The 25094-nt window shown below is 38.0% G+C and overlaps 1 protein-coding gene across 1 annotated transcript; it reads left to right on the top strand.

The window, feature by feature from the left end:
• The first annotated feature begins 8253 nt into the window (after nucleotides 1–8253).
• Nucleotides 8254–23498, top strand: MINAR2 (membrane integral NOTCH2 associated receptor 2). The gene is made up of 3 exons (XM_044240833.1): nucleotides 8254–8418; nucleotides 20089–20316; nucleotides 23319–23498. The coding sequence occupies exons 1-3, from the start codon at nucleotides 8254–8256 to the stop codon at nucleotides 23496–23498; spliced, it is 573 nt and encodes a 190-aa protein (XP_044096768.1).
• Nucleotides 23499–25094: the final 1596 nt, after the last annotated feature.

The raw sequence follows: 25094 nt of genomic DNA, 5'->3' as shown, positions 1-25094 counted from the left end.
TAAAAAGGGGGGAAATAAGAAAAAAAACAAGATCATTAGGCTCTTTAAAAAAAATTTTTTTTTTTTTTTTCAGTTATGGCTGTCTCTAAGGTGCTATTCTCTCCCTGCCAATACCGCTGAGTTATCCAGAATGTATACTAACTTAGTGTAATAGTTTAGTTTTATATGGAGAGAAGTCATTTTTGGGTTTTGGTGTCCTGATGCAGAATTAGCCCATTTTCTGTAAACTACAGGAAATGTGTAAACGTAACAAACCTCATAGTGTTGAACAGGCTTTTAGAGAATGTATTATGAATTTGGTTCATATTTAGAGATATCCACAGGAAAAATTCTACTGTAATTATAACCTTATTTTAATAATGGAAAAGAAAAGTCAAAATAGAGACTTTGATCATGTTCATGAACATGTACTTGAACACAAGTATTGTAACAATGAAACACTGTAATGATTTACACTGAATCACCATTGCACTGTTGATATAGTGTAGAGAAACCATTATAGAAATGGTAACATCCTACAAAAATATGTATTATTTTAACATGTTGTCATTAGATTTTAGCTTTTTGAAATATTTTGAACAAAGAAAACAGTGATCCACCCATTTCCTTGTATCTTTTTAGCAGATTTATTAAAGAGTATAGTACTTAGCCTCACAAATCATAAGGAGAAAATTTACTAAATATTTTTCAGGTTTTTCCCTAGAAACAAGAAAAAAAAAACACTTATAATACTGTGGTAGTTTCATTGTATTTTTTTTTCCTTTTGAAAACTAAAAAAGTTTTGCACTTCTGTGAAACGTTAAAAAACCAGCTTAAATGTTTTCTTGTGAGAAAATGTTGTACATGATTCACATGATTTCTAGATTTTTTTTTCAATAAAATATGTGAAGCTTCCTATTGGGAGGCATTCTTCATAGGTCTCTTCCATCTCTGCACATCTTGGCACCATCTACTCTTGCTCGGGACCATCTTCTAAGGAATGTTTATATAACGAGCAGGGAAGATCGAGATGGTGGAGCAAAGGGCAGACGTGCTGACTTATTATAAATAGGTTTCTGTCCCTAAAATGGGGGTCCCTCTCCACTGCATGTGCAGATATTATGTGGCTCTCTTCATCCCTCTGGGGCAATTAGGGGTCAGGAAACTGGTGCCAGAAAATGCTGACTCTCTGCTACTGCTCTTGCGGTGAGTAATAAAGTCCTTTGCCTCTAACCCAGGGAGGGGTCTTCTGTCTTTTGCTCTGAAATTGTGCAGGCTCACGTGATAAGAGTGTAAGTAGAGTAAAACCTCTACATCTGTGCATTTGTGAGGCTTCTCTCATTCGTGTGTTTCACCTTCATTTAAAGCGGAGGTGGGTATTTGGTTTCTAGATGGCCCCACACTTATGTATATCCTGCATTTAATTGCTTAGATATAAAATTAACCAATATTCACACATCTTAAGTAAGAGAGTTGGGGCATGAGAGAGGTAAAAATTAGTAGGAGGAGACATTCTCAGTTATGTCCCTTGATTCCTAAATCCATGAATCTAGGTAGAAATAGCAAATCTGTATTGGCAGATGAATCAGACCATACACAATATTGTTGGCATATTTTCACCCAACTTGTTCTAGAACTGAATATTAAAGAAAAAATTAAAAAGTCATTGCACTTTCTGTGAGACCATCTGCTAGAGGATGATGGGAGGACACGGTAGTACCAGAGATTTACGTTGAATGTGAGACCTGTGCTACTTTTTATTTATGGTAACATGGGTTCCCTAAACAGAAACAAATATCTGGAATACCAGTAGGAAATGAGGTATTTGACAAATTAGTGGATGGTATTGTAAATTCCCAGTAGTGCAATTGCAGGGTCATAGGATAGCCCTATTTTTAATTTCTTAAGGAATCTCCACACTGTTTTCCAAACTGGCTGCGCCAACTTGCCTTCCCACCAATAGTGTAAGAGGGTTCCCCTTTCTCCACATCTTTTCCAACACTTGTTTTTACTGTCTTATTGATTTTGGCCATTCTAACTGGTGTAAGGTGGTATCTCGATGTGGCTTTGTTGTTTTGGGGTTTTTTTTTTTAAGATTTTATCTATTTATTTGACAGATAGAGACCACAAGCAGGCTTGGAGGCAGGCAGAGAGAGAAGGGGGAAGCAGGCTTCTTGCTGAGCAGAGAGCCTGATGTGGGGCTCGATCCCAGGATCCTGAGATCATGACCTGAGCTGAAGGCAGAGGCTTAACCCACTGAGCCACCCAGACGCCCCTCAATGTGGTTTTGATTTGAATCACCCTGTTTGCTAATTATGATAAACATTTTTTTTGTGTGTGCTTGTTAGCCATTTGTATGTCTTCTTTGGAGAAATGTCTTGTTTATATCTTCTGCCCATTTTTTGACATGATTATCTGTTTTGTTTGTGTTGAGTTTGAGGAGTTCTTTATAGATTTTGGATATCAGCCCTTTGTCTATAGTGCCATTATCATTTTAAAAGTCTTCATTCTCTAGATCATGGAACCAACAAGGTAAACAAGAGTCTGTCAGTTTCTAAGTATTTCTATTCCAAATATGCCTTCCAGAATTAGGAAGATAACTATGGGAGTGAGGGCTTCAGAGACTCTTGGTATCCTTATGAGACAGATTTAAGTCAAAACTTGGTTAAATTATTTGACTTCCATACACTCTTGCTCTGACTTCGGGGCTACAGTCGGAGTTTAGGATCTCCAGGAATAGTATCAGATGAGATTCGTTAATCATGAAAAAGTCTGATTTTTTTTCCCCTTCCTCCAGTAAGTACCTTGTGCCCATCAGGGAAAACTTGAAGGTAAATTTACAGTATAAAATTGGACAATGTAGGAGGATCCTTCCTTAAAATGATCCACCCTCCCCTTCATTCTAGGATTCTAAGTCAGTGAACCTATTCTCATATGGAGACTGACCAAGGGAATGCAATGTCCTGATGTGGTGATCCAAATCAGACCTCTTTTCACAAAGTCTAGAGAAGTAATACTTAAATCAAGTAAGGCTTCAGTAGTATGCCAGTCTATTTTAGTCTTAGGGACTCCATAATCAATTAGCTAAAATCTTTGCAGGTCAAACCAGTCCCTTTACCTCTTTGATTCTGCTGCCCTTTATGGTAACCATTCCCATATGGTCTTTTTTTTTTTTTTCAATTTATTTATTTCAGAAAAACATTATTCATTATTTTTTCACCACACCCAGTGCTCCATGCAAACCGTGCCCTCTATAATACCCACCACCTGGTACCCCAACCTCCCACCCCACGCCCCGCCACTTCACTATGGTCTTTGATAGTGAAATGCAGTACTTTATTTCCTGCCCTTGTGGAATTCCACCATGCTCATTAAATTTAAGAAGCCCAGTTCTGCAGCAGCATTTCCTTATTCCAGACTTTCAGAGAAACACCCCTGCGGAGTTCTTTAAGGATTCCAGTGTAGCCTTTGCTGATGTGAAGGGAGTTCGAAGTCTTGGTGAAGGGAAAGCCCTCTGGAGCCTCTCAGGGGACCTATTTAACAGGTAGGTGAGCATCTATCATATTAAAACTATATTAAATCCTATAGACTACATTGTAATAAGGAAGATGTGGCATCTCCATTTTATTCAGCATGGATCACCACTGGGTCTAGATTTCAGGCACATCATTAGAGTCACTCCTAGTTACGTGAAGTAACACTTTGAATCCAGAATCTCCTCTTAGTGAACCTATTTAAAAACACATAGACTAATAAAGTGTTGTATTTCTTCTGCCCTAATACAAAACCTTTAAGAAATATTCCCATATAGATATACTTTGGGTTTCAGTTAATATAACTGGTGAAATCTTGCAATTTCTTTGACATGCATAACCCCTCACATGTCATGCTTTCTACTGGTCCCCTTGAATCTTCTAGGACTTGAATGTGCATTTGGATTTAGAAGACATGACAAATGGTGACACATTGGCAGTACAGTTTAAAAGGTTTTATTTGAAGATAGTCAAAGAAGCTTTCTGGTTCCCAACTTAAACCTTGAACTGCAAATTTAAAAGCCAGTTTTATCATTCACCGGATTTGAATTCACACTACCGCAAGAGGAACTGGGAAAGTGAAGACCCATAAGCAGAGTTAGAGAATCAGTAACCATCGACCAATCAGAGTAGCCACATAAGAAGGGATAATTGTTAAGAGGTCTATGGGATGCCGTTGCCTCTGTAGCTTCCTCCCTTGTGGGTATGTGGCCAAACTCCTGGTAGTAGATCTAAGCTTGCTCATGGTCAACAGGACTGACAGTTGGAAAGCAGCAATAGACATGGAACTCAAGAGAGCAAAGGCAGGGGGCACCTGGGTGGCTCAGTGGGTTAAGTCTGCCTTCAGCTCAGGTCATGATCTCAAGAGTCTTGGGATCAAGCACATCAGGCTCTCTGCTCGGCAGGGAGCCTGCTTCCCCCTCTCTCTCTGCCTACGTCTCTGTCTACTTGTGATCTCTGTCTGTTGAATAAATAAACAAAGCCTAAAAAAAAAAAAAAAAAGAAAGAAAGAAAGAAAGCAAAGGCAGTCGGAACCTGCCAGGCCCCTTTGCCTCTGTCTCTTACTGCACCTGACAGCAAAAAGACTTTCAGATTAAGGGGTGCTGTTTCGTGTTGCTGTCCAAATCTCAGTGAAGTTCCTCTTTTGGCCAGTTCTAACACAGAATCACACAAATAAGGAAATTCTGGGAAATGCAGTGTGCCTTTTAATTGAAGATGACTGTAAGACTTTAACTCTTTTTTTTTCAGTTTTCTATGAGACAAGTGAAATAAAAATATATATTCTTATTCACTCAAAATAACAGTGAACGCTTTTTAAGCCCTTAATGTATGCTAACCATTCTGTTAACCACTTTACCTGTAAAACCTCACAGCAACCTTACAACGTACTATTGTTATCCTCACATTATAGGTGAGGAAACAGGCTTAGAGAGATTCCATAACTTGCCCAAGAAAACAGTTGAATCGGATGCCACTCTGACTCCAACTTCTGTGCGCTCCGTTTTCCTTATCACCTCCCTTGTTCATCAGTGTTGAGGATGTTTGGTAATAGACAAAAATGATTCATAAGCTAGTCACAGGCTTTCTTCATAGTCAAAGCTATCCAAGTAATTTTCAAACTCTCCAATAATTTGATGAACCCCAGCTGCTCATCCAGACATTGTATAGGCTTTTCAGCTGGACATTCTTACAGATATTTCAGTTGGTTCTTGGTACAACCAGAGAGGGAGTGAGCAAGGAAGGGAAGTAGGGAGAAAAGAGGGGGAAAATGGAGAGAATGAGGACAAGAAAAGAAGAAAATATGGTTAATTAGTACGTAGACAGTTTTGCCTAGTGAACCATATTTAAGTCTATTTTTACAATTCCCATGTTTCAAAAAACAGTAATTCTGGGTCCAAATTCCAAATCCAAGAGGAAAAGATACTTTTATAAAAATGTGTTGTAAAATAAAAGACCAAATGATTACCTGCATGCTAAGGGTGGAGAAGGCCCAGGTATGCATATTTCCACCAGATTTCCCTGCAATTAGAACTCTTTGTATTTATGACGGTTGTCTCTCGAGACTGAAGTTACTAATGACAATAAGGAAATAAAAACCCTGACCCAACATATGTCCAGTTACACTCAAGTAAATTTTTTGAAGAGTTAAAAGGAAAACAATAAAATGGGTGTTATATGACCAAATGAATTTGGACAATGCTGGACTTATCAAAGCAGAACTTCTCAGAGCCTTCAGTGGGAGCTTGTGCCTCATAAACTACCAGAAGAGAATATAGAGTATGTCATAAACATTTTTGGCAATAGTCTATTTTTCACTGAGCTTGGAAAAGAGCACTAAGTCATTTTTTAATCAAATTTAATTGGATTATCAATTTCCAAACAGAGTAGAGCCCTTCCTAGGGCTTTGGGAAAAGACAAGTGCCATCATTATTTATCAGGCAAAGGACTTCATGAGGGTCTTCAAACATGACTCATGGGGCAGGAAGCACCCAAAAGGGCTGCCCTTTGGTAATGTATCATCTGGGGTAGGGCTTATAAAAGAAAAGTATGAAATACATCATCATGAAGGACAGTAAGATGAGAGCATAAACAAATCACTCTAAGATTTCAAAGGAGGGGGAAACCATACCTACTTGAGAAAATGCCTCAAGGTTTTGTGAGCAGAGAGTTTTCAGCAGTGGCCCGTGAAGGATGATGAGGAGGTGGTTGACAGCCAGAATTGGGAAGAAATGTTTCCAGGCAGAAGAACTGGCATTACCAGAGGCACAGAGTGGGCTGGGTTGGGCTAGGCTAGGGGTAAGGATCAGGGATGGGGAAGAGATCGCCGGTAGCAGGAGAGCGAGAAGAAAGCTTGATTTTTCAACTGTTTGTCATGCATGCTACCTACATGGAAGACGGTGAAAGAAAATGGAGAGTCTGAAACTAAATCTAAAAACAGAAGGAGACCGTGCACAAGCCTCCAAGCATCCAGAGCACAGCGGAGGGATCTAAAGGAAGGATGCTTAAGGAAAACTGAAGTCTCATTTCACCTACCTCATACTTTGGCTAAGGAAAAGGCCTAAACAAATATATTTGGATCTGGGTTCTTTGTCTCCACTTGCCAATACAGAAAGCCAAAGAGAAGTAAGGTTCTTCTTGAAGATGTGTGTTATTCCCTGAAGAATCTTTTAGGAAAAGCAAACAGCCTGAGAAATATTTATTCATTAGATGGAGTCTGGCAGCTGCCAGGAGAATCCAGAAAGTACCCAGTGCTTGTGCATGCTCGTAATACACTGGATTCTTGTGATTTAACTGTTTTGTTGTTAACTGTCATTAGGAAGGACCTCTTACTTTCTCCAGGAAAGGTCTTGTTAGCCCCCCCTCAAATGTGTGTGTGTGGAAAGATTATAAGACCGTGAAAGACTTTGGGACCAAAAAATAATTATTACAGAAAACGTTGATTGTTTAATCCAGTTTCCCAACTGTAAGTAGGACATGATTTTTTTTTTTCTTAACTCCCCCATGTTTATCGCTATAAAGAAGGTAAGTACTCTCTAGTGCCTTGCTTGATTTGAGAACATTCTGGCTGCTGCTGCTTGTAAGCTATATGGCACTCTTCTGAAATCTGGTGCTGATACCTTCCATATGTGACCCCATTTACCCCTGGAAGAGAAAACTTCCTGCTGAATCAGATGGGTTTGCAGAGGTGCACACGTAACAAACAACCTATGTCTTTTTCAAACAGCTGATATGTCTATCCTTTGCCTTCTCACAGTGGGAAGTTTTCCTCTTCTTCTAGGTGGAAATCCATACTTTCCCAATGAGAACTATGGGTTGCCCAGGAGAGAATAGCTTGAAATGTGTGAGCTTATCTCCATTAAAGTCATCACTACTCCCTGGCTTCGTACACAGTCCACAGCCTCACTCCCACCTTGGCTCTCTGAACCGCAGATGGGTTCACTTAGGACAGCACCTCATCCAAACCCAGCAGCCATGATCCCCTCTGGTTCCAAGTGTACTGTATGCACAGCAAAACACACCGAAGGAGATTATGTAGCTCTGGAGAGAGTCAGGGGAACTTCAGCTCATGATTGGGTCAAGGCAGTAGACTGGGGGCCTAAACTACCATGGCAAACCCTATAGCAAATTCTTGCCATTTCTCGGTTCAGACCAAAGCTGACAACCTAAACATGGTCAGGTTTCACACGAGCCTGATACTCTGGGAGTCCAAACAGGAGAAGAAACAAGATCCTGCATGTCACGTGGGAGACTGCATGGGCCGGGGCCAAGCCCGCTGGTGAGCTCCGCGACGTTCAGAGAGAAAAACTAAGTAATCGCTCCCTTACAGGTGATATTTCATGGTCTCCAATTATGGACTGTGACACGGAAATGCTGGCAGTCTCCTTTATCCAGAGAATAGTTCCTCTTGAACTGCCCTTTCCGATGCTGTACAGAGAAACGTTTAGTGCTACATAGAGAATTTTGGCATTTTGTTAAATTTGATGAGTGTAGCCCTATCTGTCCCATTTAAGCACCGTGAATGCAGAGGGGTGTGTGTGTGTGTGTGTGTGTGGTGTGAAAGGCAAGGCAGCATGCTGCATTGTTCTTGTGTGTTGATATATTATTTCAAGAGTGGCTCCCAGTATAGCTGAGAGACCTGGTTTCAGATGCCAGTTGGAGCGTCCTCGGGCTCATTAATAATGGACCAGTCTGGCAAGAGCAGCCTCACTTCCTTTGTTTTCCGCCGCAGAAGAAGGGGAACATGGATCTCTCCGTTTTGCCAAACAACAACCATCCTGACAAATTCCTGCAGCTCGACGTGAAGTCTTTCATGAGGAGCTCAGCTCTTCTTCAAGCCAGCCTGGCGAGGTTTCCGGGGGGGAATTACCCCGCTGCGCAGCACTGGCAAAACCTTGTGTACTCACAGGTAAAATCCGGGAGATGAAGCACGTGGGGCGGGACTCGTTTCTTTCTCCCTAGCTACCATTTCATAAAGTCTGTAGGGAACATGGCACAAGGTAGCAGCTCATGCCTGCCACATAAAAAAGGTCTTTCTTCCTTAGCATCAGGAAAGTCTCTTATCACTTTATAAAATATGTGAGTTCCCCCTACCATTCATTTTCCTCTAAGCATTTGCTTTTTGGCCTGTCCTCATTTTAGTGCCTACTTTTCATTTTACTTCTTTTCTTCAGGATTTTTCAAACCACTTTTACATTTGCGAATTAGACTCTGGGGAACAGCCATACCTCTATCTTCTGGTGTATTCTACGCACAAAGCAGCCCACGCTCACACTGGGGACTCATACATGGCCTCTGAGGCAACCAGGGAACTCCCTTTTGCCCCTCTTAGACTGACTCCCTTTCATTTCATGCAGAGAACACTCAGCACAACAATGGTTATCTAATGACTTCAGGAAAGGAAAATAGGAGGAGCTCTCCTCCTTGGAAAGGTGCTGGCTCTTGTCTTAGATACTCTTCTTTTCCACAGATACACGACGTAATGATCAGAATTGTCAAACCCCATGCAGACTTTATTTGTTGCTTTCTTCTTTTGCACCTTCCTTCACTTTGCTGACGGAACAAGAAGAATAAAGCTGATGAGTTCCATGTGCTGGAATAAACATAAGGGCCCTGACTGTTGGACAGCCCATGAAACAGGAATCATCTCTGTTTTGAGATGTGGAGGCTAATGGGGTTAAGGGTTAGTCAATTTAGAAACAGGAAGAAGCATTTCATTTCAGAACAGATGTGACTGACCTACAAACCCCTGCAAGTCATTAAACCCTTTGGAGTGGTTCAAATTCCCTGAACAGAAATTTGTTTTCTTTTAAGAAACAGTTGCTACTCATGAGTCCTGGTGTAAAGTGACTCCTTTGTGGTGTGTTTGTGGGCTCCTCGGGACCTTTATCATGAGATCATTCAAAACCAAGTACACTCAAATGATTATGTAAGTGTTTCCTCCACCTATAAGGGTTTTAATTTATTTCCCTCATCAGGCAGCCTGTTAGGACAACTGCCGTTGTAAAATATTTCACATCCTTCCCCTTTGTAATTTTTAAAACTCTCCCCCCTACCAACCCTGTATACACCTTTTCGGTTATGGTTTTCCTATTTTAACTTAAATGTGGTGAAATTCCTCCTTTTCCTTCCATGTTGTTAATATCATGGAACAGGATGATTCAAAAATCAATTCAGAAAACCTTGGCCCTTCTAGGCTATGAAGTTTAGTCAAAAGAAAACGTATCCAGTAAATTCCTTTGAGCTTGGAACACATCAGTCTAACGTCTTTTGTTTGGTACTGGAGTTGACCTATTTCCTTCATGGGAATCTTTACAGTTTAAAGCTCTGTTGAATGTTGTTCCTAAACCTCAATAAAATGCATCCAATTTTTAAGGGGAATCTCCTTCAACAGGTAGGCCCTGATGAGCTGAAGTATTCACCCAAGGTAAAAATCTGCTTCTTGTGTCTTTAGATATGTTATTGGTAAGTGTAAACTGTATATAAACTTACTAAATTTAGGATTCCTTTTACTCTTAAAAAAAATGTTAAATGACAGAATAAAGGCCAACTTACTGTTGAAATGATGCATAGTATGGGGGGTAATAAATCTTATAAATTCTGATAGTTTGTTAGGCATGACCCAAATTAGGACTAGGTACGATTTATATTTATTACTAGAAGAAGTAATTCTTCTTTCCATGGCTGAACTTAAAATTCAGGAATAGTATATTTGTTGGCTAAAATATAAATCTAAAATAAAAAGATATATGAAAGTTTTAAGTGACTATAGTGAGTGTACCTGGTATATTGAGGTGTTAGGCATGCGTAAGGTGGCAGCTGTCAAAAGTTCTTCATTTAAAGTCCTCATTCTGTTGGGGATACATTAAGCCAATGGGAAGAGCATTGAATAAAGGGATGAGAAACTTGATTTCCTTTTTCTTTTTAATATTTTATTTATTAGAGTGCACATGTGGCAGAGTGACAGAGAGAGCAGGAGTGGGGGCGGGGAGGGAGAAGCAGGCTTCCCAGGGAGTAGGGAGCCCGACATGGGGCTCAATCCCAGGACCCTGGGATCATGACCTGAGCCAAAGGCAGACACTTAACCAACTGAGCCACCCAGGCACCCCAGAAACTTGGTTTCTTGCCTCAAATTCACAGTAAGCCCCTTTAAGAGACATGTATTATCGCCTTTATTTTGTTTATGCCTCAATGTATCTACTTGAAAAATTAGTATAATATTAATTTTACATATCTGTTTAAAATTGAGAACAAATAAAAATAATATGAGGTAAAAAAAACTGAGAGAAAAAGTTTCCTATAAAAGTTTAAGAAATGTGTATTATTTTTATTATTTGACAGTATTCCAAATTGTGTTGAAATTATCCTTTCCTTAGATTTTTTGAAAAACAGTAGATAATACTACTTGCATTTTTTAATTTATAGTGCGGATGGGGGGGCGGTGGTATTAGGGAATATAGTAAATACATCTGTCAAACCATAACTCAGGCAGTAGATTTTATATTCACACGAAATCCACACAGACTTCAGAGTTGTGTCAGTTTATCCCGGGGTCTTGTACCACCCAGATGCCTGGTGTTTGGGCTTCAGACCACCTCAGAGACTGTCAAAGGACTTAGCCTCCAACCATTGCCTTCAATATTAGTGGTAACTCAGCAGTTAAAACTCATATCCTATAACTCAAATGTGAAGTTGAATTCCTCAATACATGCATCATATTTCTATCCATGATTTATCTCTCAAAGCTTCTTTAAAAATTCACATTCCATTTCCAGAAGAAGTTCTGTCAACCATTTTTATATGCAGAGGCAATTCTGGGCATATAGAAAAGTGAGCCCTCGTTCTCATGCTTGCCAGCAGCCCCAGATACTGGATTCCACGCTGTGCAAACACACAGGTCACTGGAGTTTGCAAGGAGAGAGAACGAGCATGTATTTCCTGATCTCACTGTATTTATACTTTTCTTAAATTCTTTCACTAGAGGAGTAAAGAAGTTTCACCGTAAATTTCATCTCAGTGCAATGAACAAACGTTCGCCAAAATCTAATGTTTCTGGTTGTTAAAATAATTTGGGCATGTATCTGATGAAGGCATTTGGAATTGTATTCCAAATATTTCTGCCAATCCCTGTATAAAATGAGATAATAAAAGGAAAAGGCAAACTTTTTTTTTTTTTAGTTTAAGTGATAAAATATGTTTTTTCAGATATTGTAGTGTCCCCCCCCCTCCTTTTTTTTGATTAGCAGTTAGACTTTGTAATCTTTTCAGACGAATCTCTTTATTTTATCTTGTCCTGGTTTCCAGGAGCATTTGGTGCTAAACCTGTGAGCTGGACCAAAAGGCCAAGGACAAGAGATTGCTCTTCCCTTGATTTCTAGATTTCTAGACAGTGTTATTTCCTGGGTTTATTCCTTAATCAACTTTCCTTGCTGTTTGTTTGTTTGTTTGTTTGTTTAAGTCTTAATAGCTAACTTTTCCCTGTAAATTTTAACGTCTCTTCTATCTCAGTTTTTTTCTTTTGGGTGTTTTTGGGCTGTGTTTTCTTTTGTTTTGTTTGTTTTTTGGCTGTTGTTTTTGTTTTGAGGCTATAATTGTACATTTTAGCAATCTGGCTCTGGACAGGTCCATGAGATCCATCATGCCTTCTCTAAAAATGTCTCTATTCCTAATCCTCCACTTACTATTCTGAAAAGAACAGCCCTGCATACACTATACTCTCCCATTTTTAATCCTGTATTTGGGGAAATGCTATAGAACCTTTGAGGCACTTAAATTATTATCTAGGAAGTAGACTGAAGGGCATTGTTCTGTTGCTCAGGGGTTTACGTGCAAGTATCAGAACATGATGTATCAAGTTAGTCTAAATTTATGCAGTTTACAAAATCTCCAGTGGGGTCTGGAATTTAGCCTTAGACAGTGTTCGGCCAGAAACAACACCAAAATTGTCCCACTGTACTGTTCTCAGACCAGACCCAAATGCCTCTGGCGCTGAAGTCTTTATGAAGGACACCGTCAGTGTTACAAAAGCTTGTATGGGACTCCAGAGTCCTGGGTAGGTGGAGAGATAGGCAGGAAATCAAATTCATGAGAGGCCTGGGTCAGACCACAAAAGCTCGGGATTTGTTGTCTGAGATTTTAAATTTTATCCTGAAAATTTTGAGGGCCTGGTAAAATTTTTAAGCAAGAAGATCGTGCAATCCAATCTGTGTTTTATAAAGATAGCCATTCTAGTACTTCAGAAACAGAAATACTGTAGTCATTGGGGACCACAAATTTGTTTGTACTGAGTAATAGATAATAAATAATTAATTTTTTATAGATATAGTAATTTTATAGTAATAGATAAATAAAATGCCATATTTGCATTATGATTATGAAAGCAATTTTATTGCATGTACAGATCAAATTGGGGGAAAATGCTAATCTTTATGATCTTGATTCTCCCAATTCAAAAGATGATGCATCTTTTTCATTTCTTCAGTACTTCCTATGGCCCTTCGATGATGTCTTATAATTCTCCACATTGAAGTTTTCATAAAGTTCATTAGGTTTATATCTAAATATTGATAAATCTTTGTGCTCCTAAGACTAGAACATTTAAATCATATTTCATAATAAATATATATATGGCAGACAAAATGGATTTTAGGTAAAAGACTTTGTTAGATACAGAGGATTGCTATGAAATGAATAAAAATAGGTATCATTAGTAAAATATAATAATTCTAAACTTACATACATCTAATAGTCTCAATCTTTGTAAGGCAAAACTGGAGATATTTACAAGGAGAAATTTATACATGTTATTTTTATCAAGCAGACAAAACAATTACTAAAGATAAAAAGGATTTGAGCAATAAAATTAAGTTCGATTAAGTGATATATACTGACATCTTTACTAAACAATTGAAAACATTAATTTTTAACATATACACTGCATATTTAAAAAATGGATGTGCTAGACTCTAAAGTAAATTTCAAAGACTCAGTATTACATGAATCATGCTGTTTGAACACAATCAACTTAGTTAGAAATTTATATATCAATATCAAAAAGTTAAAGAATGACATGTTGTAGAAAACTAAAACATACACTTTAAAGAAACAATAATGGAAATTAAGAATGTAGAACAGTGGGTGCCTGGGTGGCTCAGTGGGTTAAAGCCTCTGCTTTCAGCTCAGGTCATGATCCCAGGGACCGGGGATCAAGCCCCGCATCTGGCTCTCTGCTCAGTGTCCCCACCTCTCTCTTTGCCAGCCTCTGTGCCTACTTGTGATCTCTGTCTGTCAAATAAATAAATAAAATCTTAAAAACAAAATGTAGAACAGGATGAAAATGAAAAATGCTACATTTGTAAAATTGTTGGCTGAAGCTGAAATGGTCTTTTGAGAGACTACAATAGAAGTATATGTTTGCATGATAAAAGCAGAATGAGAAAATTAATGAGGTAATAAGAGACAATGAAGATAGAAGTAGGGAAAACTACCCTGTATGTTAACTGCAATTTAAATAAAATTTTAAAAAACATAGAAATCAATACATAGTACAAAAGAAAAAAACAAATACACAATGAAGCAGATGAATGATGTTGAAAGCTATTTCTCTGGAAGGGCTAGAAAGACAGAAAACACCTCTGGCAATGCTGCTTAGGAAAAAAAAAGACATCCACAGGGCTAGAAACGTAAAGGAAACACGAGTAAAGAATAGCAGAGGGGTGCCTGGGTGGCTCAGTGGGTTAAGCCTCTGTCTTTGGCTCAGGGTCCTAGGATGGAGCCCCATATCGGGCTCTCTGCTCAGCAGGGAGACTGCTTCCTCTCTCTCTCTGCCTGCCTCTCTGCCTACTTGTGATCTCTGTCTGTCAGATAAATAAATAAAAAATATTTCAAAAAAAAAGAATAGCAGCGATTAAGAAATGTAACATATGGATAATGAGAGGAATTTTGAGAGGAATTTGAAAACTTTACATGCAACTGGGTAGTTTCCCACATAGCATGGGAAACTTAAAGAAAAACAGAAAATGTTAATAAATCTATAATCATTTTACTATGGAATCAGTAGTTTTAAATCTATCCCAACTGCACAAAAATCAAAAAATACGAGGCCAATTGAGTATTGTAGTCAACTTCTACCAGAGAGTCTTGAAAATGAATCATTCCTATTATTGTCAAACCCTTCTAGAAAATGGGAAAACAAAGATGTTTGTATCCACAACATAACTTCAGCTACCACTAACAATTGTATATATAAGAGACCCTTAATCTTAGGAAACAAATTGAGTGTTGCTGGGGGGTGGGGGACAAGGGATAGGTTTGCTAGGTTATGGACACTGGGGAGGGTATGTGCTATGGTGAGTGCTGTGAATTGTGTAGACTGATGAATCACAGACCTGTACCCCTGGGGCAAATAATACATGATTTGTTAATTAAAAAAGGATATATGTATATATATGATAAAAAAGGATATACATATATCCTTTGTTAATTAACATAGGATATACATATATATTTATATAATACATATTTATATAATTTACATATTATGTAAATATGTGATGTATAGTTGCATAAATTTGTATATTTATAAATATATATTTTATATTATATAAATATATGATTATAATAATATTATTATATATTATATAAAAATATTTATTTTGTATCTATAAATTCTTCCTTTCTGAATGGGAAAAATTAAAGGCATTGCAGTCACAGGCTCCTGGGTGGTTCAGTCAGTTAAGTGTCTGCCTTTGGCTCAGAACATGATTCCAGGGTCCTAGGATCAAGTCCCATGTTGGGCTCCCTGCTCTGCAGGGAGTCTGCTTCTCCTTCTGCCCCTCCCCCCACACTTGTCAGCTCACTCTCTCTCACACAAAAACAAATAAATAAAACCTTTAATAAATAATAGATAAAATAAATAGATCAATAAATAAAATAGAGACATGGCAGTCACTCTTCCAAAGTAATTCTGAGGTCTCATGGGAATAGTTTATGTGGACTCCTTCCTTGAAGGTGTGGAAGATTGATTAGGCCATAGTTCTGCTTTTTAGAATAACTTTTGAGGCACTGTTCTATATAGTCCTTGATTCCACCCTCTAGGAAGCATCCCCTTGTTCACTGTTCTCTTTTGCCACATCAGAAGTAGACCCTTCTTCAAGAATAGGCTTCAAAGTTTACTCCTACTCAAGGAAATTTAGAAATCTAGGATTATTATCACTGCTTTCTTTTGTTCTGTTTTGTGGTTAATTCTAAACATTCAAAAGCTTTTAGGTATAGGCATGCGATTTCTTTGGTCATATATTTCTTACAGAATTTAGGAAATTATTTATTAATGTAATCTTATCTGACCTGACTGACTACTTAACAGTCAATTTTTTATGTTAGTGAACACACCCAAAGTTCTTTGAAGACATAACTCTCCAAAAGGCTTTAATATCTTGGTTTTCTGCCTCCATTTCTGTATTTTTAGAGTCAGTGACAACCACGTAGAAGCTCTCAAGGATAAGAGTTATGAAAGCACAGCTTAACGTGATCTTTTTCTTGAGTCACTTTACTTGATTGAGAAATTGCAATAGGCATATTTTGCCCAATGCTTTCTTTTTTTAAATTAATTCTGTGTTTTAGTGTTGGGTCTACAAGTAGATTTTCAACAGTAGAAACATAGTAGGCATTGAATTTCTAGGTCCTCTCTACTCTCTTTCATTTCTTTTTTCCTACTGTCTGGTTCTTTCTCTAATCTCTAATCTCATCTCTTTCTTTTATCATATTAATGTTCTGATAATTGTAATGTCATTACATATATGTAAATGTTCTGATTATTTATAAGAATCTCTTCTAGAGCTACAGGTGATTGGGTTCCCAAATATGACAGATGACATGTATGCCAATTTTTTTTTCCTATAAGATATTAATAACCATCATTCCAGCTGCTCATGATTTTTTCATCCCATATTTGGAATTTTAAGATATACTACTTTTTGTATTAGAGAGGATAAGGCAGGCTATGCTGTGATGACACATATCCTCACAAAATATCAGTAACTAAAAACAAAATATTTTTTTAAAGATCCGTTTATTTATTAGAGAGAGTGTGTGCACGCAGGGGTAGGGGCAGAGGGAGAGAGAGAATCTTTAAGCACACTCCCTGCTGAGCTCATAGTCTGAAGCTGGGCTCAATCCCAGGACCCTGAGTTCATGACCTGAGCCAAAATCAAAAGCTGGACGCTTAATTGACTGAGCCACACCAGGCACTCCAAAATAAAATAAATTGCTTGCTCATGAAAAGTCTGAGAAAGGCAAGTGGATTTTAGGAGCAGCTCTTTTCCAAGAAGTAACCCTGAGCATCAAGTTTTTCATCCTGTAGTTCTGCCATCACAGAATCCTTGCTTCATAGTGACACAAAAATGGAAATGAGGAAAGTAAGCCTAAAACACTGTGGGACATTTCAGGGACCAGGTTCCATGGTGGTTTCTGTTACTTTTATCCATACATCACCAACTAGGAAAGAGCTGGCCCCATTGTAACTTCAAGCCAGACTGGCAAAACCAGTCATCCTTTATCCTCAGGAAGGGAGAATGAAATTCCTAAGTATCCAACCAATCACCACAATACAGAGCTCTCATTTCCTCTATATTTGCCAGTATATCTTCTCATGTTCTTTCACTCTCATTCTTTGAGTGCTTATATTTTAGGTATTCTTCTTATAAATATTACATAATTTAATTTTAAAAATCTCATCTGACAATCTCTGTCATTAAAATAGAAGGTTTAGTTTATTAACATTTAACATGATGATTTCTAAAATTTTTCTGTTTTCCTGAGGTTCCCCCTATTCTTTGCTTCTAGTTTTATTGTCTTAAGATCAAGTTTCCTTTATCTTTTTTCTGTTGCTTTACTGATTTAGAAACTATATATTCTTTCTCTATTTTTAGTAATATTTCTATACTCTGACATGATTTCTTAAAATATTCTAATCAAAAATACCTCTGTCGATTTTACAGTCCAGTGATTTAATTGTCCCTTATTTTAAAACTCACAAATTAGTAATTATTGTCTCTATTTTACCATAAAATCCATACTTGGTTAGATAGACTTATCTAAGATAAAGATTTATCAATTCTCTTTCTTTGTTTCTTTTCTTTTCTTTTGCTCAGCATTTCTTTTTACATATTAATCTTTACTTTTATTATTAAGGTTTTTTTCCTGAAGTACATTTTTTAGAGGTTTTTTTCTTTATTGGCTTGTTAATTCTGTAGTCTAAATTTTTGTTTGTCTCAATATGCATTCTGATTCACTCCTTTTACTGAATGATAGTTTACTTGTATGTAAATGACATAAATAATGACTAAAAGATATTAAAGATAAATGGACAAGGTAACAGTGAACACAGAAAAGTCTAGGTAACTTTAAAGTATTACTTTCCTTAAATATTTTAAAATACAAGTTATTTTAGAGTTTATATGACTAAAATAATAGAATTATTTTTGAGTTTTTCTTTCATAAATGTTATCTATCCAGAATGTGGTATCAAGAGTTAGACTCAAATACATGCTTTTTTTCTTTCTTAAGGTATTTGAAAAATATTACCAAAATATAAATGAACCTTGTTTCTTATCCTGTCATCAGATCTTTAGCAAAGATATTCTATTAATTTTCTCTTCACATGTCTTTCGGACATGAAATGTCATGCAACACAAAACATAAATGGCATCATATAGTGGGATAACCTCAGACTTTCAACAATGTGCTTTAGAATTAAGGGCTTGAATATTCCTTTTAGACTATAGCTCTGAATTATTAGTTATTAAAATTATTTTGTTATCTTATACCTTTTAGTTTTTCAAGGTCTTTATACATTCTAATAGATTCTGTTATTTTTTTCCTGACCCCCCAAAACTGTATTTTCCTCATTTATAGAGCTTTCTTATTTAAGAAGCTCAAGGAATGGGCTAGCAGGCAAGAAAACTGACAAAGCAAATTTGTCAATGTCTGAAGAATTATCCCTCTCAAAGATGATCAAAGATGTCTAGCCTTGAAGAAAAACCTTGAGTCAGAATTATGCTAAGCTGAAATGATCTAAATTTCATATCAAATTGTTTTTTCTCAATTCAGAAACATTTTTATGAGGCTATCCATCTTAAAGACAAATGCTAAGTCAAGATGATGTATTATTTCATTGCAAATTTCAGTATTGAAGAATATAAATTGATTTTAAGCAGACCAACAATGTAATAAATTCAGGGAAGATCTTCAACTTGACCTCTAAGTATGTAAAAAATAGACAGGTTAAGAAAATTAGGGAAAACTAAGGTCAAAGAGAATGTGAATGGTTAGATCTAGATACTTTTTTTGTTTGTTTGTTTATCAGCCATTTCAGAAGAAAACTGTATGTAGTATTAGTTCACAACCTAGCTTACTTAAATACATATTTAATGTGACCTATACACCCCAATATGTGCTGAGCAAATCAGTGTCTTGATGTTCATAAATATGACTCAGAGGAATATTAATTGAAACATGTGTATTGAATATTATTGAATATTATTGAAATGTGTGTTGAAAAATTGCTGTAAATTCATGAAATGTGTCACCATTATGGTAAGTCTAAATTTTCTGAAAATTAACTTATGTGGAACTCTTTTCCTTGATGCCCCATGATAACTGAGGCATTAATCTGTAAGCTTTTTGTTTCTTCTTAATTTTATTCAGCAATGAACACATTTTAAAGCTAGATTTTTCTACTTCCATAATAATTTTATAGTCAGAAAAACAAAAACAAACAAACAAAAACAACCAAAGTAAAACCCTGAAGGTCAAATCAGACACAAGAAAAACACAACTACCCTATGCTGTTAAAATTGAGATACTGGTTGCCCTTGGGCAGGGAGAGGGAAAGGGTTTTGGAAGGGAACAGGATGTGTGCCGGTAATGTCTTCTCTCTTATTGAGCTATATATTTATATGTGTACTTTTCTACATGTAAATTTGGCTTCAATAATAAAAGATTTTTAAAAATCTGAAAGTCAATATTAGAGCCATCTACTAGCCAGCTGGTGTGTAGACACATAAAGGAGTACGATGCTGTTCTGTCCTCCAAGCTGTCTGAAATAGGAGTCCCGAGAGAGTTTTTGTGAAAACCAAGGCATATCTATAAAATGCCTTTTAATCTTGACTTTGCTGGATTAATACAGCAACATTAAATATTATTTTTTATCAGTCATGCAATGCACAAATAGAAGCAAAATGTCATTAAATCTCAATGCAAGTGAGCTGGGAAAAAACTGGCTTTGTTCAGAATTCTGCTATTTGAATTAAAGAACAATGTTCTTTCTCTGTAGTTATAAAAGAGCATTTGAATGAATGATCACTGAAGCTGAACAAGATCACATGCAAAGAAAAACACTCAATTAATGGAGGGATTCTAGGTCAGACTAGATCCTAGGATCCTTTCCTCATTCATTATCCTCATCTGTTGGGTTTCCAGGCAGAATCAGCAGATTTTCAGGGGCCATTATTTCGCATTTCATCCTCTGCTGCCCATGGCCCATTGGTAAAAGAAGGCTTGTCACTGTGTCTCCTAACAGAGAGAAAAGAAGACCATTTCTGCTCAGCGAATGAGGAGATCCGGGCCAGAGGGCGTTGCTGCTGTGGACCATCCCCCACCATCCTTGTCATCAGTTCTGAAGAATAACCCACTCTATGGTGACCTAAGTTTGGAGGAAGCTATGGAAGAAAGAAAAAAGCATCCCTCGTGGACGGTTGAGGAATATGACAGGCATTCCCTGCACACAAACCTTTCTGGGCATCTGAAGGTACTCAAACCAAAGAATCACTTCCTTCAATTGATGAAGAAGTTCTGTCAAATATTCCTTTTTAAAAAAAAATGAATATTAAGGTGACAAGTACTCTTCACTAGACCCAGATCTCTAGAGTTGAGGTCCTTTTGGCTCCTGGCATTCCTTTCTCTCTCCTATGGATTTGTTCTTAGTTTTACTATGTCAGCAATTACTGTCATCTCTCTGGTGTAGAGAGAAAGAAATGATGAGACACAGAAAGATTTACCTAGAAGGTTAAAGGTTTTTGAAAATTGATTTACCAGATTATGTATGTTTTCCCCTAGTTTTGTGACCATTTATTTCATGAAGACTCAAGAATTCCCTTACCTACATTGATTCAAAACTATTCGATGCTTTTAGGCATGGGACAAAGCAGTTCTCATCAAGGGTCATGGTATTCCAAGCCCACTCAGTGATTTAAGATTACAGATTTACATTTTGGACGTTTTTCCTGTGTCTCAGTAACAAAACAAAACAAAAACATTTCAACACAGGAAAAGTATGCAATGAACTCATTCACCCAGCTTAAACCCAACTTCAGTTTTTCTTTGTTTTCTTTTTTTCCCCCTGGTGTCATCTATCACATAGAAGATCTAGAAATACCTGCAAAGCAAGGAGAATGGCCCTCTGTTTTCTGAGTGGACCAGATTCCTCCCCAGCTTTGGCTTGCCTCTGCCTGCCCTGAGGTCAGGGAGGCCTGACTTTTTATGCATACACTTCATTTAAGGTGTATCTGCTCTGAGTCCCATACGTTAAGCACCTGAAGAGTTTTTTCTGTCGCAAGGGAGACAATATCGTGTCCTGTTAAAATCTGATACTTTTAAAAATCATGAATGTGCACTCTTGAAATATCTTGTCCAGAGTCTTTGAGGCTCGTTAATGTCCTAGTAGATTGAACATATCTCCTCCTTAATGTAGCCTCTTTTCCAAAGAAGTTTCCATAACAGATGCTCCCCCATAGCAACAATAATCTTGTGGAGGTTTTTTGGTTTTGTTTTGTTTTGTTTTGTTCTTATCACGAGTCTGAAGGTCAGCTCCTCTAAGAAATTAGTTAGTTTTTTTTTTTCTTTTTCTTTCTTTTTTTTTTTTTAATTAAGTTTTTATTTTAATCCCAATGTAGTTAAAGTACAGTGTTGTATTAGTTTCAGGTGCACAATATAGTGATTCAACAATTCACCCAGGGTTCATCATGAAAAGTGTGCTCCTTAATCTCTATCTGGCTTTCACATTCCCCAGCTCCCCTCCCTCTGTCCTCTATAGTTAGTTAAGAGTCTGTTTCTTGGCGTCTCTCTCTCTCTCCCTTTCTCCCCCTCTCGCTCTTTCTCTCTCTCTCTCTCTTTCCTTTGCTTATTTGCTCTCTTTCCTTTGCTTATTTCCACATGAGTGGAATCATACGGTATTTGTCTTTCTCTGACTTATTTTGCTTAGCATTAAATTACTCTCTAGCTCCATCCATGTCTTTGCCAATGGCAAGATTTCATTTCTTTTTATGGCTGAATAATATCTCATTATATATCACATCTTTATCCATTCATCTTTTGATGGACACTTAGGCTGCTTAAAAAGTCACTTTCTACAATTAGGAAAGCATGTGTTGTTCTATTTCACAAATATTTCTTGACCGTGTGACAGAGGCTCGTCTCTACTCTTTATTATTTACCTGAATGGCAAAAGGGTTATGAAGATGAGTATTACTGTCCCTGCATCAAAAAGTTCATCTAACTGATAAGAGTAACAAAACCATAATTATAGAACAAAATAAAAGAAGAGGATGATGTTGTAATAATAATAGAAAGGGCTCTGCAGACTTAAAAGGAGGACAAAATCACACTGGATTATAAAAAGACATCACGAAAAAAGTAATTTAGGAAGGATGGATAGAATTCCAAAAGATACGGATGGTTGGCATGTGTGGGGAGGCTCTTCCGTCTGGAGTAACAGGAAAAAAAGCACAAATTCCAGAAAGTAAGAGAGATTGTCAGAACAATAAATAGTGCGGTGCCATTGTCACTACAATTTAACTAATAGAATAACAGGAAAATAAGGCTCAAAAACACTTAAAAAGTGTTTGGATGTAGGCTAAGGAGATTGAACATCATTGGCAATGAGTAATATTTCTGTTGGCAAATTCCACGAGCTCTGTTTCAGAAGAGCAAATAGGGATACAGTGGGGGCATTGCTTCACTGAACCTGGGGACTGTCCCCTCCCCATCCATCCGCCACACATAGAGTTTCCCTCAAAACCTTTGCAGACCTCATGAGCACTCTTTTGAGGGATGCTTCTGAAAGTCATAGCTTTAGTTTTCATTAGAATTTCTATCTATACTTCATAAATTCAACTTCTTTCCTCACCATCCCTGTGCATCTCATAACCAGCAGACAGAGCCCCTAACTTATTTTCTGAAACTTTTTCACCTCTTAAGGGCTGTAAAACCTCCAAGTGCCTTTGGCCAATACCATTTTTCTAAATTATAAATAAAAAAGGAGAAAGGAAACCCCACATTTAGTTACCAGGGCTAATTAGGAGCAGAATGTAAGAGGAGTCTGGAATTATGGAAGTTCTTCCTAAGGACTGTAGGCATTAGACTTGACTTTGATGAGGACACAAAATATGTGAAGGATACAAGTCAAGCAGACAAGGATTGCAAGATTATCTATCCTTCTGCATAGTCCATGCAAATTTTATTTTACTAGCTTTTTAAGACCAGGAAGTTTAAATGGTAGCAGTACGGTGGAGGAACTGTTTTGCCATCACCAGCATTTGCCCAGCTCCCTGTGTGTCCTTTCTGCACCCAGCAGGGCGCTACTGACCCCCAAAGCTGGCTTAAAGTTCACTGAGACTAGAGAGGCAGAGAGAGGGTGGGCTCCTCAGCTGCAAGCCGTTGCTGATGAAAAATCAGCAGTTCTGCAGTGTCAGTAAGTCTGTAACACTGGTTACTGATTGATCCTATTCTACATAATTTTTGTTTTCTTTTTAGGAAAATCCTAATGACCTTCGGTTTTGGTTGGGAGACATGTACACGCCTGGTTTTGATACCTTATTGAAAAAGGAAGAGGAACAAGAAAAGCATTCAAAATACTGTCGTATAGGTCTGATTTTGCTCCTTGTTGCCTGCATCTTGGTTTTCATAGTGACTGTTTGCACATTTTTCACCTAAAGAAAACTGCAGCAGATACAATGGCTTGAAATTTCTTAAAAATCTTTCTAAATAAACATTTGCAGAAAAACACGCTCACGTGGTATGAATGTACTGTGGAATGTTCAGCTAGGTGACATTGTCTTGTAGAATGCCAATGTTGCCTGAGACATGCTGGCTTTCTCTGTTTTGTTCTAGAAACCTTCGTAGGAATTCCGGGTGACCAGGAATTCTGGGGATCAGAATCACAGAAAAGCCCCTATAACAACCAAAATGAAACACAGGATAGAGAACAAGGATCGAGAGCACCAACAATTGTCGGCAGACCTCCGTGCCCTGTCTCCCACTCCCACCCCACCCCACCCCCGCCCATCGTCCCCTAGAAAGTTGAGCAAAGCATTTTTTGGCTGCCCCAGGTGTGCAAGATGAAAACTGGTTGTGCTGACTGTTAGGTTGAGTTCATGCTGTTTTATCTGCTTTTATTCCTATTTAAGCTAGGAAAGGTGTGTTGGGGGCTTTATTCAAACCGATTCTCATTTTCTCAGGATTGCTTTATAAATGCCTCTGTTTGATATAGCAATTTCAGTAAACTGGAACGGGCCCTTGTTCTATAATTAATTACATTTACAGCCAGTTGGGCTTACTGACTGATCCACGTTGGCTAGTGTGAGCCCTGGCGGCTCTCGGGAAGTATGTATCACCACCCATGTGGTCTCAGAGAAGGCCCTAGAAAAGCACAGGAAAAACAGCTAAGGGAGTAACATCTGAATCCTAACTGTGTGTTTTGCTAAATGTTGGACCCTGAACAAGTTATTGTTTCTGAGAAAGGATAGAATCAGCTCCCTGGTAGGGCTCGTCTAAGGGCTAAATAAGAGACAGGTAAGAAAAGCACAGGGCTCCTAGTACACAGTTGCCTAGATGAGGATGGTTCTTGCTACAGATATGTGCTAAGCTTATTTGCACCCCAAGGCCACCTGCCATTGCCTGCTGCGATAGCTGGGGACATGATGCTGGTCACAGATGGAGAATCAAGTCACCTGCCTTCTCTTTGTTCTAGAACACCGCACCTTGACTCCCTCATCCCTGCTCCTTTCTCTTCTTTCCGGACTCCCCCATCCCCCAGACAATTTAGTGCATAAAGTGGAAAAGGAACTTCCTCCTCTTCCCATTAATCAGCCTTTGGGATTACCACACCATTCTACCTCTCTTAAAGATACTTGAAAAAAAGAACACGGAAGTGCAGCTTTATGATACAAGAAATTTATCGTGCACAATGGTCTTAGCTGTATTTGTAGAGCTTAACTTCTTGTTCCTCCTCTCATCTGTAATAGGTTTTTTTTTATTATTTTTTTTAAAGATTTTATTTATTTATTTGAGAGAGAGAGACAGTGAGAGAGAGCATGAGCGAGGAGAAGGTCAGAGAGCGAAGCAGACTCCCCATGGAGCTGGGAGCCTGATGCGGGACTCGATCCCGGGACTCCAGGATCACGCCCTGAGCTGAAGGCAGTCGTCCAACCAACTGAGCCACCCAGGCGTCCCACTGTAATAGGTTTTAGCCCAATATAGAACTGAATTAAGGAGAGATGAAGGTCCTGGGGACTCCTGAGGGCAGACCCA

This window comes from Neovison vison, chromosome 1 (genome assembly GCF_020171115.1).
Source record: "Neovison vison isolate M4711 chromosome 1, ASM_NN_V1, whole genome shotgun sequence".
NCBI lineage: Eukaryota > Metazoa > Chordata > Mammalia > Carnivora > Mustelidae > Neogale > Neogale vison.
Note: the sequence above shows the minus strand (reverse complement) of the source record. Positions and strands in the feature narration are given on the sequence as shown.

What these genes read in the sequence shown, in the direction of transcription:
- MINAR2 (XM_044240833.1), top strand. Translation starts at nt 8,254, where the DNA reads ATGGATCTCTCCGTTTTGCCAAACAACAACCATCCTGACAAATTCCTG. An exon ending in AAAACCTTGTGTACTCACAG is followed by an intron (nt 8,419 to 20,088) that starts GTAAAATCCGGG and finishes GTCTCCTAACAG; the next exon opens with AGAGAAAAGAAGACCATTTC. An exon ending in ACCTTTCTGGGCATCTGAAG is followed by an intron (nt 20,317 to 23,318) that starts GTACTCAAACCA and finishes TTTTCTTTTTAG; the next exon opens with GAAAATCCTAATGACCTTCG.